Source organism: Phascolarctos cinereus, unplaced genomic scaffold (assembly GCF_003287225.1).
Source record: "Phascolarctos cinereus isolate Bilbo 61053 unplaced genomic scaffold, phaCin_HiC Scaffold_2;HRSCAF=192, whole genome shotgun sequence".
Lineage (NCBI taxonomy): Eukaryota > Metazoa > Chordata > Mammalia > Diprotodontia > Phascolarctidae > Phascolarctos > Phascolarctos cinereus.
The window spans coordinates 224,692,014-224,710,615 of record NW_027555625.1 but is presented as its reverse complement, the minus strand read 5'-3'; the positions used below and the strand labels follow the sequence as shown (position 1 = coordinate 224,710,615).

The window sequence follows — 18,602 nt, the reverse complement described above, 5'->3', positions numbered from 1 at the left end:
ACAAAGGGGAAGTGATTTCTCCAAAGAGGGGATTGAAGGGAGAAATGAGAGAGAGGCTGAGTAGGATCATATAGTAATCCAGTTTTCAAGGCCAGGCTAGACTTTAGGTCTCCCGATTCTCAGCCCAGGTTTATCCTGAATGTACTTAAATCCTTCAAACATTTAAAAAAAAATTGGGGGGGGGCAATTGGGATTAAATGACTTGCCCGGGGTCACACAGCTAGTGTCAAGGGTTGGGTCTGAGGCTGGAATTTTGAACTCAGGTCCTCCTGACTTCAGGGTTGGTGCTCTACACATTATGCCACCTAGCTGCCCCTCTTCAAACATTTATTAAGCACTTACTATATGCAACGCATTGTACTAAATATTGGGGATACAATATTGGAAAACAATCCTGGTCTCTGGCCTTAAGGAGATTGCAATCAAATAAGGGCAGATAGATATGTGCCCCAAAAGGGGTGGGGTGGAAACTGTATATAAAGTGACGTTTAGGTTTTATAAAGGCTATCAGAATGGACGCTGTTGAGGTGTTCTTGCTCTTACTTCTCATCAAATAGGAGGTAGAAGCCAGGAAGAAGACAGGTTTCTTTGTCTTAACTGGAGTCATTGCCCTTCTTCCCTTGCCCCTGAATGGGTCTGAAAGCAGAGTAGAAATCAGCTTCTAATGGAGAAGGATGAGTGGGCCTGCTTGTGGGTGTCTATTCTATAGCTGGCCCCAACTGAGACTACATTCTGAACAAGATCCTAAGGCTTCAGAGAAGAAATAGTAGTGCCCAATCTGAGCCCCAAGGGGTAGCAGAACAGTCTAGCTGGGGTCAGCTTGTCAACGGCCTTCCTGAAATAGGGTGTCCAGGACTGAACGTGATTCTTCCTCTGGATGTAGCCAGACTAGGGCAGAGTACAGAGGGACCACCACCTTCCTGGACACTCTGCTTCCAAGAATGCAGTTTAACATGGTGGTGGCCTCTGTGGTGGTCATATGTAAGTTGGGATAATGTGTGTGTGTGTGTGTGAAAAGGTGTTTACTAGAGGATCTCTCTAAGATCCATTTAAGGTTCAACATTTGATTTCTTTATAGAAATGGAAGTCTTTCCCAAAATTATGGTGCAGGTCAATGACAGAAGAAACTACTTTAGAATCCCCACCCATCTCTCATCTGCAAAATGAAAAGGTTGGAGTTGATGGCCTTAATTAAGGTCTCTTCCAACTCTAAATCTCTGAACCTATGATCAGGCACTTTTATCTCTGAACCTCATGGTATCTAAACTAGTGGGCAAATGAGGACCTTTCTAGAACAAAAGAGAAGAGGACTCAATACTTAGCCTCCCTCTACCCCAATGCCTTCTTTTAGAATCATGGTCAGAGCTGGAAGGGACCTCAGAAGCCATTAGATCCAATTTTCTCATTTCATTTTTAAACTTAATTTTATTTTTTTCCAAAGAGCAAAAATCTATTTTCTCTCTTTCCTGCCTCCCCCTATAAAATCTATAGTAATGATAATAATAGTTAGCATTTATATAGCACCTAACGTATTTTACAAATATCTCATTTAATCCTCATAACAACCTGGGAGGTAGTTGCTATTGTTATCCCCATTTTACAGATGAGGAAACTCAAGGCAAAGAGAGGCTAGATGACTTGCTGAGGGTCACACAGCTCAGTGTCTCAGGCTGATTTTAAACTCAGATCTTCATGGCTCCAGGCCCAGTACTCTCTCCATTAGTTGCCTTGAGCTACTTTGTACCCTTTATTTTACAGACGAAGAAATTGAGGTAAAATGACTTAAACCCAGGTTTTACATACCTAATAAATATCTGAGACATGATTAGGACAAAGGTCTCCCTGTCCCCTCAGGCCCTTAATCTATTTTGTCATACCTCTTCTCTGAAAAGATTATGCAAATGTGGTAAACGAGAAGGACTGGCCAGCGATGGCTTTAGAACATGGGGCAACATCTATAGAGGTTTAGCTAGTCTGCTTCTGGAAGTGTCCTCCTCAGAGCAGGCGTAAGTGTCCCACGTTACTGGTATTGACAAAACAAGGAAATCTCTTATCTTCTGAGCTGAACTGGGTGTGCATGCGTGGGAAAGGCTAGAAAAACTGAACTCTCCCTCTCCCATTGTTGTTCAGTCTTTTCAATCCTGTCTGACTCTTTGGTGGACCCATTTGGGGTTTTCTTGGTAAAGATGCTGGAGTGGTTTGCCATTTCCTTCTCCAGCTCATTTTACAGATGAGGAAACTGAGGCAAACAGGGTTAAGTGACTTGCGCAGGGTCACATAACCAGTAGTATCTAAGGCCAGAGTTGAGCTCAGGAAGATGAGTCTTCCTGACTCCAGGCCTCATACTTTATTCACTGCACCACCTAGCTGCCCAAAGAACTCTTGGATGGCAGTGGTGGGATTCAAATCCATGCCGCAGAAAAGACTGAAGCCTTAATCCAGAGCCTTAGATCTTTCTGCCAAGCTACCACAGGTACTTTTACTCTCCCCCTTTTAATGATGAAGAAAATGAGTCTCAGAGAGGTGACTGACATGCCCAGGGTCACATGGCTAGTGAGTGTCTGAGGTCAAATCCATACTCAGATCTTCCTGGCTGCAAGTGCAGTACTTAATCTGTGCCAGGCTCTCTGACAGCTGCTGGGAAGACAAATACAGATGTAGTGGCAGCCCCGTGCTGAAGGAGCTTGTATACGGTTGCATCTAAGAAGGCACTGGCTTCCTTCTCAGGGGGAGTGAGGCAGATGGTAAACGATGCTGGAAAGAAGGCTGAGCTGCTCAACTCTTACTGCAACTGCATTTTTTTCTATCAAAGAGGATGGCCTTTCGCTAGAAAGACCAGAAAGGATGACTAGTAAGGAAGTGTGTGTGTGTGTGTGTGTGTGTGTGTGTGTTGTGTGTGTGTGTGTGTAAGTTATACCCTACGAGAGACCAATGCCGCCAGCACTTGTGTCTTCACATAATCACAACATGGCAGAATCTCAGAGCTGAAGGGAGCTCAGAGGCCCTCTAGCCCAATGGTTAGGAAGTTTTTTGTGACATCAGTTCATGGATGCTCCAAGTTTCCATCTTCGGTAAGAAGCCTTTCCCCGTTCTCCTGTGCCTTTCTTCTGAGACTATCTCTAATTTATCCCGTACGTATCTTATTTATACATAGATGTCTGCATGACGTCTCTCCCATTAGACAGTGAGATCCTTGAGAGCAGGGATAGGTAATCCCCAATGCCTTTTTGGGACTTTCTTTGCATCCCTAGCTAGCATTTAGCACAGTGCTTGGCATATATAGGCATTTGAATGCTTATTGACTTGACTTTCTATGCATGGTAGGGGAAGAGGGAAGGAAACAAAGGGGTGGATGGATGGACTAAGGCTAATCTTTTTAAACTCATCCAGATAAATTAGCCCTTTCAGCCCTCTGTCCTCGCACACCTCTCCCTTCCCTCCCCCCATCTTCCCACGACTGTCTACCTACCTCTTCTTGGTGTAGCAGGGTCAGTAGCCCAGTTGTCCATAGTTAGCCTTCTTGGTCCTTCCCTGAACTTCTTCTTGCAGAGGCTAATGCCCCGGTGGAGGCAGCCCTGAATGTGCTGGGGTCTTTGCTCTAGGATCTGCCTAGACCCACTCTGGCAGATGACTGTCCATTCCCCCTACCCCTCACCCCCAGGTCCAGCCTCTGACTCTCTGAGTGAGGAGCCTTATATGGGCTCTCCGGGTCCACAAGGCTCTTTCCTCCTACCCTTCAGGACCTGTTACTCTTATTTGCTGAAGCGGGGCCCTGGCTGTGATTTCCTGTCCGTGTTTCTAATTTCTTTCCCCCTTCTTGGTGTTGTTCCTCTGCCCTCCCTGGTGACGAGGGCTCCACCCAGTTTTGGCTCCTCGGCTAGTTTCATCACTTCAGTGTTTATACCCCTTCCCTGATGTTCTAGGAAGGTTTAAATCAAATGAGACCAAAGCTGACCCTCTTCCGAAGGCACTCTGTTTCCTTGCTCCTTAGCTTCCCTGGCCAATTTATCACACGCTGGAGCCAAGTTAGTTATGGAGTGAAAACAGACAAGACCCTACTCTGGGCCTTTCTGAGATTTGGGCCCTCTGAGTGTAAAAGGTGAGTGGCTGGTACCCACCACCTTTTTCTTAGCCCTCCCCAGGCTAAGAATGTTCACAAATGGTTGTACTTAACCCTCCCTCTCCCCTTTTCCCTTAACTACCCATTTCCCAGCTCCATAACTCATAGATTCCCTAATGACATCTCTTCCCAGTCTTCCTTCTTCCTGTCTTCCTGTTCCTCACACCCACACTTCATATTCAGAGGCTCTAGAGAGCGTCTTAGGTATAGATCTTGAGGCCAAGTCTCCACATAATCCTTCCTTAGTGGGAACATAATCTTAAACATCCGTCCAGTGCTTTTCCTAAGCCAAGGGCTTTAGGATGCATTAGCTAGCTCAGCTCTCAGAGCCCTGGCATTATTGCGCTTGTCCACAGAATGGATGGAGACACAAGCAAAACCTCAAAAACCTGGGAAATACTTGGGGAAGGACATATAGCAAGGATCTGGAATAGGGAGAGTCCTAGGGATCACAGAAAGGTCTAAGGATGACAGGGTTTAATGGGCCTTTAGCCTCATTTATATTAGGAAGAGAGTTAGCAATGTAGAGAGGAAAAGAATGCCCCTACACCCCTCTCCCATGAGCTCAGGTGCAACCAGATTTAAGCTTGGGAGCAAGAAAAGATTGCAGTTGTCTAAAATGTACAGTGATTTGAAGAGGTGTCTAACACAGTAGGTAGGGTGACATCTTTCTTCTCCTAAGGACCTTAGAGCCTGCAGGATTTGTAATCAGAAGATATAGAGGCTAATTCCCATTCTACTACTTATTGACTGGGTGGCCTTGGCTTCTCAGGGCCTAAATATCCTCCTCTGTAAAATGAGGGAAAGGGAGCGTATTGGATTAGGGGACTTCTGAGGTCCCTTCCTTAGGTGACAAAGGTCACTACCTAGTCCTGCAGGTCTTGAAACACCTAATTCATGAACCCAGGAAGGCTGCTGTGCTACTTGTTACCTTTGTGATCTTGCACAAGTTACTTAACCTCCATGGGCCTCAGTTTTCTTATCTGTAAAATGGAGGGGTTGGACTAGATGTCCTTTAAAGTCCCTTCTAGCTCTAGACCAATGACCCCATGATCCCTACACCAGCCAGGGTTATGCCAGCTGCCACTCATGTGCCCTCCTCACTGTAGACTGTGCTCATCCTCCATGCAGCGGGCAAATTCATAACCCTCAAGCACAGTTCTTAGCAGCCCCCAAAACTTCAACAGCTTCCACGGTCTTTAGGATGAAGTACAGATTCCTCTCCAGTCTAACTGTCCAGACTGATTTATAAATTATTCCCTTTCACGCACTCTATGCTGCAGATAAACTGCCCTACATGCAGCTTCCTAGAGATAATGTTCTGTTTCCATGGCTTTTCCCAGGCTGTCCCCCAAGCCTGGAAGGTTCTCCTTCCCCTTCTTCCTCACCTCTTCCTTATGGAGACCCCAGCACCCTTCAAGGCTCCACTCAAGGACCATCTACTTCATGAAGTCTTTCTGGTTTCTCTAATTGTTAGTGTCCCCGTACATTTTTTTGCACATATATACAAATACACATACATATGTATATATGCAAAGGCAACTAGGTGGTGCAGTAAATGGAACACTGGGCTTGGAATCAGGAAGACTCATCTTCTCGAGTTCAAATTCAGCCTCAGACTATATGACTCTGCTAAATCACTGTTTACCTCAATTTCCTCATCTGTTAAATGAGCTGCAGAAGGAAATGGTAAACCACTTCAGTGTCTTTGCCAAGAAAATCCCAAATGGGGTCATGAAGAATCACACACAACTGAAAACAACTGAACAACAACAACAAAAATGTGTGTATACACACACACAAAACAAACGTAACTATATATGTACACTTATACACACATGTATACACACAGGTATATGTGTATACATATCCCATATGTTGTATCCCACTAATAGAATGTAAGCTCCTTGAGGGTAGGGATTTTATATTTTTATGTTTGTATTCCCAAAACCTAGCACAGGGCCTGGGATATTGTAGGTGCTTAATATATACTTGTTGATTGATTGATTGATTGATTTTAGGCAAATCACTTTATTTCTGTGGGCCTCAGTCCCTTCATCTGTAGATGAAGGGTTTGTAAGGCAAAACTTACAAAAAAGCCAAACCAAGAGAAATCAAATCAGATATTCAGAAGTGAGATGGGCTGCCGCAGGAGCCTTTTCACTGAAGGTTTTCAAATAGAGACTGGATGCCTACTTGTCAGGTGTATTGCAGAAGGACCTTTTTCAGATGTGGGTTGGACTAGTGGCTGCTGTGATCTCTCTCAGCCCTCATATTCTGTGATTTTGTGGTTTGGTGACCTTTAAATTCCCTTCCAGCTCTGATTTATGATTTTATGACTCTACCCAAAGCCTCCCCTGTGGGTTTTCAGTTACCACTGCATCTTACAAGAATTCATGCTAGGGTGGTCGTGGGAAGTAGGAGTGCTTATGGGAGAATGAGATTATCCCAGTCCTGCAGAGCTCACAGACTCAAAAGATGTTAACGGACATGAAAGTGTTTTGGGAAATATGAGCTGTGCGTTCTGTAATCTGATAGTCCAATGGACCTATGATCTCATTGATTCTGACACCCCCTTCAAAGGGGCAGATCACAACTCATCTTTGCCTGCCTATCTCATGTGACCCTTGTCCATGTCCTCCCATTAGATCACCAGGAGAGGTCTGCCCAACGTGCTGGAACCCTTCCTCCCACTCTCTTGGCAAAGACAACAAAGAGCATGGGGCTATTCATTTATCCCTTACCTTTGCCTCCTGTCCATCCCATGTTCTTTAATTCAGTTGTTTTATAATGACCTTTTTAACTTTACTAATACTTTGTACTTCCTGGTTCTCAAGATGTCATCACCTGCTCAAATTCATCACATACCCCTCCATTGTGCCTTGAGTGATTCTCAAAATAACAGTGATTTTTGGCTTTAATCCTTGGTATGCAACCCAGGAAACAAAGGATGCAAGCCATAAGGCCCTGCTATCCAAGGGACCCCTTTTTTCCTTCTCCTTGTCCCCAAAAGTATTACTTTCCTGTAGGAATGACTGGAAGACCACTTGTGAAGTGTGGTAGAGTAGGCCTTTGGCATATCGTTTGGACTAGAGGGCCACCAAAATCCCTTTCAGCTCTCAAAATCTGTGACGCTGTCAATACACTGCGTTTTCATTTGGATAAGTCAAAGAAAGCTGGACTGGGCACAAATAACTCTTAAAATGAACATCCCTAATGTACTTGGTGGGAGTGTATGAATATTTATTTTCTGGGAAGTTTAAGTTATTTCAAAACAAAAGATATTCATTAAAAAACAGAACTTAAAAAAATGAACATCCATGAATAAATTTGTGGGAGGGATGTGCTTATGTATGGGATGAGTGGGTGGCCTTAGGGCAGACAGAAAAGAAAGCCACTATTTTTAAATAGCTTGTTAACACCTTTTCACACTAAGGTACACATAAAGCCTTAAGAAGTTTAAGATTATTGACATGAAGCATTAGCTCAGGTAGGTCCTGGCAAGTTGCAGGTTGTCTTAGGATTAAGCCAATTAAATTCACAGAAGTTCCTTACATTGGGTGCATGATGATTTTCGGGGCAATAGGTAGCAGGGGGAGGACAGAAACTCTTAGAGGCTGCCTAAGAAATCATAGGGATAAAGCTCCAGGCCTGGAGACGGGAGATCTGAGTTCAAATCCAGACTCAGACACTTATTAGTGATGTGAGCCTGAACAAGTCACTTAACTTTTGTTTGCCTCAGTTTCCTCATCTATCAAATGGGATAATAATAGTACTACCTCCTAGGGTTACTGTGAGGATTAAATGAGATAATAATTGTAAAGTGTCTGTCATGTAGTAAGTGCTACATATATATTATTATCATTATCATTATCATCATCATCATCATTATTATTGTTATTATTATTATTATTATTATTATTATTATTATTATTATTATCTGGGCTGGTGGAATACGTGCCCCACACTCATACACTGATGGAACAGTAATAGATGACATTTCTATAGGGCTCCACATTTTCCACTTCATGTACATCATCTCATTTGATTCTCAAAATAACTCTAGGAGATAGGCACTATTATCATCCTCATTTGAGAGACCAAGAAACTGACGGGTCAGAAAAGCTAAGTGACTTGTCCAGGGTCACTTAGCTAGCGAATATCATAGAAAGGGTTTGAATCCAGATTCCCTACTCTAAGTCCAGCACTCTGTCCATGACTCCACACTGATTCTGGAGGCCATGCCACATGGAGTGTTACAGGCTGACCTTGTGTGCAGGTAGGAAGGATGCCATTGTTTGACTTCTGGTCTAACCCCACCCAAGAAGCCCTACTGCCTCTCATCACGGGCTGTAGGATTACTGAAGCACTGTGAATGATTCCGTATTATCTCCTCTGAAAATTCATGGCTGTAGATGGTTAGTCAATAAAGATGGGTCCATTTTGGATCCAGCTCAAGATGCCATAGTTGCTACAATTCTAAAAGGACATTCTTATAAAGCTTTGTAAGGACCTCATCAGGTACCAGTGATCTTTCCTCTGAAATGCCCGTCTCATCCATCCTCACTGTCCTTACTGTGACCACTGTATTTATATCCCCTTCCCATCATCCTTGCATTATTGCAGCTCAATTCAATAATTAAGTCCCTACTTTATGCCAGGCCCTGTGCTAGGCACTAGGGATAAAAAGACAGAAGTAAAACAGTCCCTGCCCTAAAGGAGTCTGCATTCTCCTGGTGGGGGATAGGGCAAAATGCACGTAGTAAGTCAAGACAAAATATATGTGATTAAATATTGGCTAACCTCTGCGGCTTCTTTTAAGCCCCAGCTAAAATGCCACTTTTTACAGGCGGCCTTCTCTAGCCCCTTTTAATTTCAGTGCCTCCCCTTTGTTAATTATTTTCTGTTTATATCCAGCATATAATTTAATTTGTATATATTTCTTTGCATATTGTAACTCCCGTTAGATTATAAGCTTCTTGAGGGCAGGGACTGTCTTTTGCCTCTTTTGGTATCCCTAGCACTTGGTACAGTGTCTGGAATATAGTAGGCACTTAATAAATGTTTCCTGATTGATTGATTGGGAGTGTGGTGAAGAGCAGTAACATGGGGTCAGGGTTTAGGAAAGGTCTCATGTAGGAAGTAGCATTGAGCTGAGTGTTTCAGGGATCTAGAGATTGCACAAAGCGCGAGTGAGAAGGGAGAACATTCCAGGAAGAAGGGACAGCCAGCCGAAGGACGCATTGACAGGAGATGGAATGTTGGGAAGAGCAAATAGGCCAGCTGGGTAGGAATACAGAAGGTGTGAGGGGGACTGATGTTCTATGGGCTTGGAAAAACAGGTTAGAACCAGATCGTGAAAGGCTTTAAATGTCAAATGGAACAATTTGTATTTTATTCCAGAGGATAGCCTCCTAACTGGTTTCCTTAAATTTAGTTTCTCTATCTCCATAGAATATGGTGCAGTTGTTATATTGCTACTAGTTCGGGATATATCCAAATGTTTTAGACTAATGGACCCTCAAAATAGATGATAAGCATGTAAAAAAGGAAAGTAACCTTTTGGGGTTGGGATACTTCTAGCTGGAGCTGGGATACCCTGAAATGTCCTCAGATGTCCCAGGGGGATATAGCCCAGCTGCCAGACTGATTTTCCCTAAAGTCAGCTTGCGTCATGTCACTCCTGGACTAAAAAAACTGTTCTGTGTCTTTTTTCTTTTTGTCTACCATATTGAATATCCCCTCCACTGCAGTCCTCTTCTGATGCCTCCTCCCGGTACAAGGGTGACTTTGAAGTCTTGGAGCCCATGCCAGCAAAACACAAATTCTGGCAGACCCAGCAATGGATTGTGTTTCTTCTGTTGTCTGAGAATAAGCTTTGCTAAGTTTGAAGAAACTTGTCCACAGAGGGTTGCCCACTGGGGATAGATTTTTTGGCCACAGAAACTTAGGGGTGTGTGTGTGTGTGTATGTGTGTGCATGTGTGTGTGTGTGTGTGTGTGTGTGTGTGTGTGTGTGTGTGTAGGGAACTATGTTCTGTTTTGATGAAGAGACTGCCCATCCAGAGAAAAGTATGTATCTTTTGATGTATGAAGTCTGAATTCCTCTGCCTTGATTTTAAGCTCTCCATAATCTGGCCCCATTTTATCTATCTAATTGTTATTTCCCATTACTCCTCAACATATATCCTCTGCTCTTCTCTAGTGCCATGTTTCTCAACTAAACCGTGGATTGGTAAACCTCCAGGGATCCTAAGGTGTGATTCTTCTCCCTTGATGGCTACATTCCAAGTATACCCCATCACTTCTGTCTTGATCCACCTTTGCCTCAGTGAAAAAAATTCTAAGGTACCTCTGCTTCATAGCCTCATTTCAATTTAGCCTAGGATATGGGTTCTTTTTTTTTCCCTTAAGTCAATCAGGGTTAAATGACTTGCCCAGGATCATACAGCTAGTAAGTGTCTGAGGCTCGATTTGAACTCAGGTCCTCTTGACTCCAGGGTCAGTGCTCTATCCACTGCACCACCTAGCTGCCCCTAGGACAGGGGTTCTTAACCTTCTTTTTGTGCAATGGATCCCTTTGGCCGACTGTTAAAGCCTACGGACCACTTCTGAGAATAGCACTTTTAATTAATTGAAGGAAATACTAAAGTTCAGTTAGAGTTTAGTGAAAATAAAGACGTAGCTTTTTTATTCCATCCAAAGACTCCCTCTGCATACCCTAGGTTCAGAACACGTTATTTAGGGACTCTTGAAGGGTTGGCCGCAGGAGCTAAGGAGAATAAAGGAGCCAAGTGGAAGAACAGAATGAGAAGGAGAAGGAAGAATCAGAACTGTAGCATAGTGGATAGAGATCTGGAGCTGGAGTCAAGGAGATCTGGGTTCAAATCCCACCTTGGACACTTACTAGCTGAGTAACCCTCAGCAAATCACTTCTCTGGGGCCTCAGTTTCCTTGCCTGTAAAATGAGGGAGTTGGATTTGATAACGTATAAGTCCCTCCCAGCTCTAAGTCTCTGAACATATGATTTGATGATCTTAGATAGTAGAAGCTTTGTGGACCAGTGACAAATTCCCATGAAATAGCAGTTGGAAGATACTGGCCTCGTGGGTTGCTTTATGATCCCCACAGATTCTAGGTTCATCCTCCTCTGTGTCTGTACAAATGGTGCTGTACTAACCTAGAGTGCCAGCTCTCCCTTCTTTCCTTCCTCCTCCTATTATTTCCTCTCTTTCATTTCTTCAATTTTTCCTATGTGTAATCAATTCATCAATCAATCGCCAAGCATTTATTAAGCACTTACTATGTAGCAGGCACTGCTAAGCACAGGAATATAGAGCAGGAGCAAAAACAATCCCTGCCCTCAAGGAGCTCAGTTCTAATGGGGAGAAGACAATATCCATAAATCAATATAAACAAGATAGACACAGACTACAGTTATCTCTTCCACATTGAAGGCATCAGGTGCTGCGATTCCTTGATCTGGAAAATCCACGTAAAATTTTTTGGTTCTCCCTTCGTATGAGAAGAATCTGAATGATTATGTATTTTTTTTAAGCTATTGGGGTTAAGTGACTTGCCCAGGGTCACACAGCTAGTAAGTGTCAAGTGTTTGGTCTGAGGCCGAATTTGAACTCAGGTCCTCCTGACTTCGGTGCTCTATCCACTGTGCTACCTAGCTGCCCCAATAGTTTACCTCTTCCTAGAAGTTGCTACCATTTAAAAAAAACCTACTCTTGGACAAGCTGAGTTAGCACCATTCCATTGGACTAATGGAATAGTTAAAGACTCCTTAACCCCAGAGAACTCATATGGGCCAGGGTCGCAGTCAAGGAAAGGATTTCAGGAACAAAATAAAACATTCATTTTATTTATTGTTTTATTAGGTCCCTCAGACAAAATGTATTAAAAGAATATGTGTTTTATGGAAAAACCTCTGTATGACTCCATTTAAAAATGCTGTTTTGTTCAAATATAATGCTAAGGAAAAAAGGCCTGATCCCTTAAAAATTGGGAGCAAATTGAAGAGAGTTAGAAGTTCACAAGAATCGTTAGCGGAGAATATTGAATATTTGATACAAATTGGGTTTTGTCAGCAGCTTGGTTTTTTTGGTTGTTGTTGCTGTTGCTTAGGCAATGGGGTTAAGTGACTTGCCCAGGGTCACCCAGCTAGTAAGTGTTATGTGTCTGAAGCTTGGTTTTAAGAATAAGAAACTGAGCAGGATCACTCAACTGAAGGAAAATGCCCTCTAGATTGGAAAGAGAATATCATTAATTTTTACTCAGGCCTCAAAAGTCAACTAGGTGGCACAGTGCATAGAGAGCCTGGGCATCAGGAGGACCTGCATTCAAATCCTGCCCCAGACACTTAGTAGCTACGTGACTCTGGACAAGTCACTTTGCCCATTCCTCATCTATTTGCTTCAGTTCCTTATCTGTAAAACGAGCTGGAGGAGAACATGGCAGACCGCTCCCGTATCTTTGCCAAGAAGACCCCAAATGGATCACAGAAGGCTGGACACGACTGAAATAACTCAGCAACAGGGAAGAAGTCATAGTGTGGGGCAGACTGGCTGCGCTGCTTACTAGCTGTGAGACCTTAGGTCAGTCATTTCATCTCAGTTTTCTCTCTAGAAAAATAAAGGGGATGGCACCTGGGTTCTAATTCTAACTCTACTGCTTATGACTGGTGAGACCTTAGACTGGTCAGTTAACCTTTTCTTCTTTTGACGTGAAAATTAAAGTAAGCAAATTAGAGAGACAAATAGCATGTTCCCCTTGAAAATTTAGACAATGTGAGTCTAGAGCATCAGCTATAGATTGGAGAAATCCGTTTGCAAGAAGTTTGGATGCTATGCTGCTGTGATAAGCCCTAAGATGCTAGAGTGATAGTCAAATTTATATCTACTTTAGAAGGCTTCTAATTCTACAAAAAAGTTCAAGGTGTTTTGTCTTACTTGTCTTAGAGATAGGGCTTACTTGTCTATATTAAACAATGATTGTTGACATTTAAAGATTAGTGTGAAAGCTACCAGATAGTGCCTATATTTGTATTTCTTTAAATCTTGCTCTAAATTATGTATATTTTTATTTTTAGTGATTAAAGATGAATTGTTATGATTTATTTTACCTAGCAGTTTATTTTTTTATAGAAAAATATAATTGGCTAGAAAAGTATACTATATTCCTTCTTCCTTTCCTTCCTAACATTCATGCCCTATAGGAAGATTAGTTATGAATGCACAGCAAGCTTCACCTTAGGTTACCCAATTAACTCCTAAAAAGAGATAGTTTCTGCAGGGTTAATCTTGAAGACTCAAATCCAGGAAATTACATTAACTGGATTTTTTGGGTTTATTTTTTATTTTTTTGGGTTTTTGTTGAGGCAATTGGGGTTATGTGACTTGACCAGGGTCACATAGCTAGTAAGTGGCAAGTGTCTAAGGCTAGATTTGAACTCAGGCCCTCCTGAGTCCAAGGCCAGAGCTCTATCCATTATGCCACCTAACTGCCCTGAAATTATATTAACTGTTACAGATTTTAAAGGGAACTTTTAGAAAATCTGGTTGTCTATGTGCTTAGATCTATGGCCCCAGCGACATATTATCCAACTGAAATAATAATTTAGGACAGAAACAAGGGAGGGTATTCTTTAACATCACCGATTTCAGAACTGGAAGGGGCCATCTAATCCAATACCCTTCATTTTACAGGTGAGGAAATTGGGGTAAGGTGACTTGCCTAAGGTCACACAAATCTGGGGCTCTTTTTGATATAACATACTTTTTTGTTTCTAGTCCAGAAGAACAAGATAGAGAATTTGAGTATGTCTTGGTGTTTCCCTCTGTATCTTCTAAATATTTTGGTAATGAGATTGGTTTAGTTCTCCAAAGGCAGGAAATAGCCTGAAGCTATTAACCAAGACATCTCCTGCTAGCTCAGCCCTAGACAGAATCACAGATCTGGAGCTAAAAGACACCTGGTCATCAAATCCAGTCCTTCAGTTTACATGAGACACTCAGGACCAGAGAGGCTAAATGATTTGTTCAGGATCTCTGAGCTAGTAAGTGCCGGAGACAGGGTTCAGACTCAGGTTTTCCTGACTCCAGCTCCGGCCCCATACTCTTGGTGACCAAAGGTTGTGGTCTTAATGAGTCTCTGGTCTCCCTTGGGCCATCTGTTCCCATGAGGGACAACAAGGAGCAGGGTTATTATAACTGAAGTTTTCTGTAGCTTCAAGGAACCTATTTGGATGGCTATCTTCTGTCAGGTTAACAGTGTGGGTTTTCTAAATAGCTGTTTATCTAAAAAGAAATAAAAAGTTTTGAGTCTATTGGTAGTCAAGACTATAATTTCAGTTGAGGGATAGCTATAGTTAAGGTTAGAAAATGCTGCAATTAAGATTGCAAAATGATTTTCATTAGTCCCAGCCTGCCAGCCCCAGCCTTCACTTGTAACTTCCCTGTGGACTTGTGTGTGTGTACGTGTAGGAGTACTTGCATGGGTGTATACGTCAAAGTGTATTAATCTGTTCTTCTTTCTTTACCTTGGTGAAACTCATCCTTCCACCTGAATCTTCTTGCTTCACTGCTCATCATACCCTGGCCTCCCTTGCTCTGGCCTCTGACATAGAACTCCATTCTGATCCCAGTGCTTCCATCCACACTGGCTGCTTTGGACATAGATGTCTCATCCTTGTCACCTCCACCTTTCCCATCAACTATGTTACCACTATTTTATTCCTTTCCCCTTTTTATTAATTCACTTTGGCATCCTTTGTAGCCCATTTAACTATTTTGGTTCACTGGAAGGAATGCTGGATCTGAAATCAGCGGACTTGGGATGGGATCAAATGTTGGCTTTGCCTTGTAGTAAGGCAGCTAGGTGGCTTAGTGGATAGAGTTCCGAACTGGAGTCAGGAAGACTCATCTTCAAGAGTTCAAAGCCGGCCTTGGACACTTACTAGCTATGTGGCCTTGGGCAAGTTACTTAACCCTGTTTGCCTCAGTTTCCTTATCTGTAAAATGAGCTGGAGAAGAAAATGGCAAACTACTCCAGTTAAGAAAATTCCAAATGGGGCCACAAACAGTCAGATATGACGGAACAACAAAGGAGTGGGACATGAGTCTTTCACTTCAAGTTTTTTCCTCACTAAAATGAAGGGTTTGGGATCTGAGATCTAATCTTGACTTTGGTACTTATACTTGTCCTTATACTTATTCTTGACCTTATACTTGTCACCTAACTTTTTTTACCTCAGTTTCCCCAACTGTAAAATGAGAGTGTTAGACTAGATAACTCTCAAGACCCCTTTCAGGTCTAAGTCTGAGCCTATAAGCCTAAGTTCTGAGCTTCAGTTTTTGCATTTGTAAAATGCGAATTATAATAACCTCTCCTTTGCTGAATAGGGTGAGGGGGCCAAATAAAATGGTGGATATGAACGTACTTTGTAAACTGTGAAACCTCCATATAGATAGAAGGGGCGATTTTTCATGAGGCTGTCTTACTTCCCTTTCCCTCTCTTCCTATCCTTTATTGGCCTGAATAAATTAGAGAACAATTCCAGATAGCAGAGAGCTAAAGTGAATATAATCAAGTGCTAAAAATATATGGTGTTGATAATAAGTGCTCTGAACAGCCAGGGCCAGCCCTAAGCCATTCTTCAGCCACCCAGGGCAGCTGCCTGTTCTTGCCTGAGAGCTGCCAAGTTAGAGACACTCCCTAGCCACTCTCTTAGACTCACAGATTTCTATTTAAAAACAAATCAATTCTGAATAAAAGAACAGCTCTTTTTCTCATAGATTACCAGAACTACAAGGTACCTTAGAGAGCACCTAGTCCAATCCGCACACTTAATCAGTGGGGAAACTGAGGCCCAGAGCAAAGGAAAGAGATTTGTCTAAGGTCTTACAAATAATAAATGGTGTTTTTTTTCTTTTTTGGTGAGGCAATCAGGATTAAGTGACTTGCCCAGGGTCACACAGTTAGTGTCAAGTGTCTGAGGTCGGATATGAACTCAGATCCTCCTGACTCCAAAGCTGGAGCTCTGTCTGCTGTGCCACCTTGCTGCCCCCAAATAATAAATGTTGAAGGTGGGGATTGAACTCAGGTCCTCAGACTCCAGTCGAGGCTCTTTCTACTGTACTACTCTGCCTTTCTATTATGGTGGAGCTGAATCTGAATCTTGGCTCTGCTACTTACTACCTGTGTGACTTTTGGCAAATCACTTGAGCCTCAATTTCACCATCTCTAAAAATGCACAAGTTGGCCTCTGAAGTCCCTTCCAGCCCTAAGGCTTTGATCCTAAGCAAAATGTCATTTTCAAAGAACATTGCTTGGCTACCTTAAACATCTTTGCTGCAGCCTTGGGTCCCTTGCAAACAGTGGAAGTCTGCAGTCTGGAATTAGAGCTTTCCAAGGCAGGCCCATAGCGCTTCTAGTCAGAGCATGGGGCCAACTCATGAGGCCAGTAGCAGAATTTAATCACCCCACTGCCAGCCTGCATGAAGTAGATTTTCCTTGGTATTATGTCACTCTCTCTTGCCTCCCTTCAGCCCATTTCTTTGCTCTAGGGAGCTGTGTTTATGACACATGCTGGGGGCCGTGGAATCTCACCCACCCCCGCAAAGAGATGGGCGTAGGGAACCATCTTTTCATGCATGGGAGAGCAGCAGGGTGTGAGCTTCGCCACCAGCATTCATGACAGTTGAAGCTGCAGGGCTTCCATGGTCAATGTTGTGGCTAATAGGCCCCTTTGGAAGCAGCAGCCTGGGTCTATGTCCACAGAACCACTCAATGCCTCTTCCTCTGGGACCTTTGACCCAAGGTCCTGAGGGAATTAGGGGTCAGAGCTTTAAAATAGCAATCTTGGCTTCTCATGCATGTCCTGCTCCCAAAAGGGCCTCTTGGTAGCTAGAAATGGCCCTGACATACAGGCAGGAAGCTGTGGAAAGAGATTCTGACCCAGCCCTATCACTGTGGAGCAAGGGATCTGTGTTTTGAGGGTGTGGGGAGTGTGGAGAGGGAGCCTTCAGATGTGCCTTGGTCCCTGCCAGCTATGGATTTTCATGGAAAGAGATGGCATATGTGGGCGGCCAGGGCTGGTGAGGCAGGAAAGAGGGGAACAGCAGGTTGGAAGGGACTTGCCTTGGCAGAGTTGTCCTGGGCACCCTGCCCAGGAGTAGAGTGCTCTGCTATTTGTGTGTGTGTGTGTGTGTGTGTGTGTGTGTGTGTGTGTGTGTGTGTGTGTGTGTGTGCATGTGCATGTTTTCTTCAAGAACATAGAATCTCAGAGCTGGAAAGTACCTTAGAGACCAACCCCTCATTTTACAGATGAGGAATCTTATGCATGTGGTTTTCCCTTTTCTCAGTCCTCTCCTCAAAAAAAAAAAAATCCGTAACTTGACACTATTTGGTTTGAGGGGAGTGGGAGATGGGGACATAGGAAAGTTTTGCCAAAAATGTGAATCTCGGAGGATCAGCTGGGGCTTTACTGGTGCCATTTCCAGAAAGCTTATAAAATCCAGGGCTTCCTTTCAGAGAAGATCCAGCCTGGAAGGGACTCCTGTTCTCCCCTTCCCCCCTTCCCAGCCGTGTTGTTTTCCATGGAAAGAAATAAAAACAACTACCAAAATCCTATCATCTGACTGTACATATTCTGTAGGTCACTAGCATCAGAAAGCAGCTCAAATATTTAGTGTCTGTAGCCTGGGAAAAGACTGTGCTCTGTGCTGCCAGGTAATACTGTCAGAGGGATTATTAGTGCTTTAACTCAGATCTCCTATAGAATATAAATACAGAATTTCTCTACTTCTCTCAAGAACAGAGGTCCTTAACCTATTTAAATGTCATAGACCTCTTTGGCAGCCTATAAATCCTATGGACCTCTTAACAGAATAGTGTTTTTAATGCATAAAATAAAATACTTAGTATTACAAAGGAAACCAATTATAGTGAAATACAGTTGTCAAAATCATTTTTAAAAAAAAATTAATGGATCCAAGGTTAAGTATCTTTGCATTTCAGGGCTGAGGGAACAGCGGGGCCTCCTCAGGAATGCTATGCCCTTGGGGCCCCAGAAGTAATAATGATTCCTGTTTCTATAGCCCTTTATAGTGACAAAACACAGAGGGACAGTGGGAAGAGTTTTAAATTTGGAATCAGGGGACCTGGTTCAGAATCCCAGGTTTGACCCTTTACTAGGAAAACTGTCCATAGCTCTGCTCAGCTATAGAGAACAGATGGAAGGCTGTGATCCCAACACAGGTAAAGCAGCTGGACAAGTCATTTCACCTCTGTGGGCCCCAGTCTTTTCCTGTGTAAAATAAGGATTAAAATAGGTCTTCCTTAATGTTACTCCCTGTTCTAGGTAGTTAAACTTATCAGTCTCTCAAACTTATCAGTCATAGGATCCGAGATTTAGAACCAAAAGGGACCTTAGAGGGCCTCTTAGATTTGATTGGACTTTGTCTCTGGTCCTAGAG

The 18,602-nt window shown here is 43.1% G+C and overlaps 1 protein-coding gene across 3 annotated transcripts in view; it reads right to left on the bottom strand.

The window, feature by feature from the left end:
* The window catches only part of SCARA3 (scavenger receptor class A member 3), a 62,522-nt gene that overhangs the window by 35,685 nt on the left and 8,235 nt on the right, over positions 1-18,602 (bottom strand). The window contains exon 2 of one of the 3 annotated variants that reach the window (XM_020983984.2): positions 544-636. The exons of the other annotated variants lie outside the window; for them this stretch is intronic. Within the exon in view, the coding sequence (XP_020839643.1) occupies positions 544-636 (93 nt within the window). The remainder of the gene's footprint in view (positions 1-543; positions 637-18,602) is intronic. 3 annotated transcript variants of the gene reach the window in all.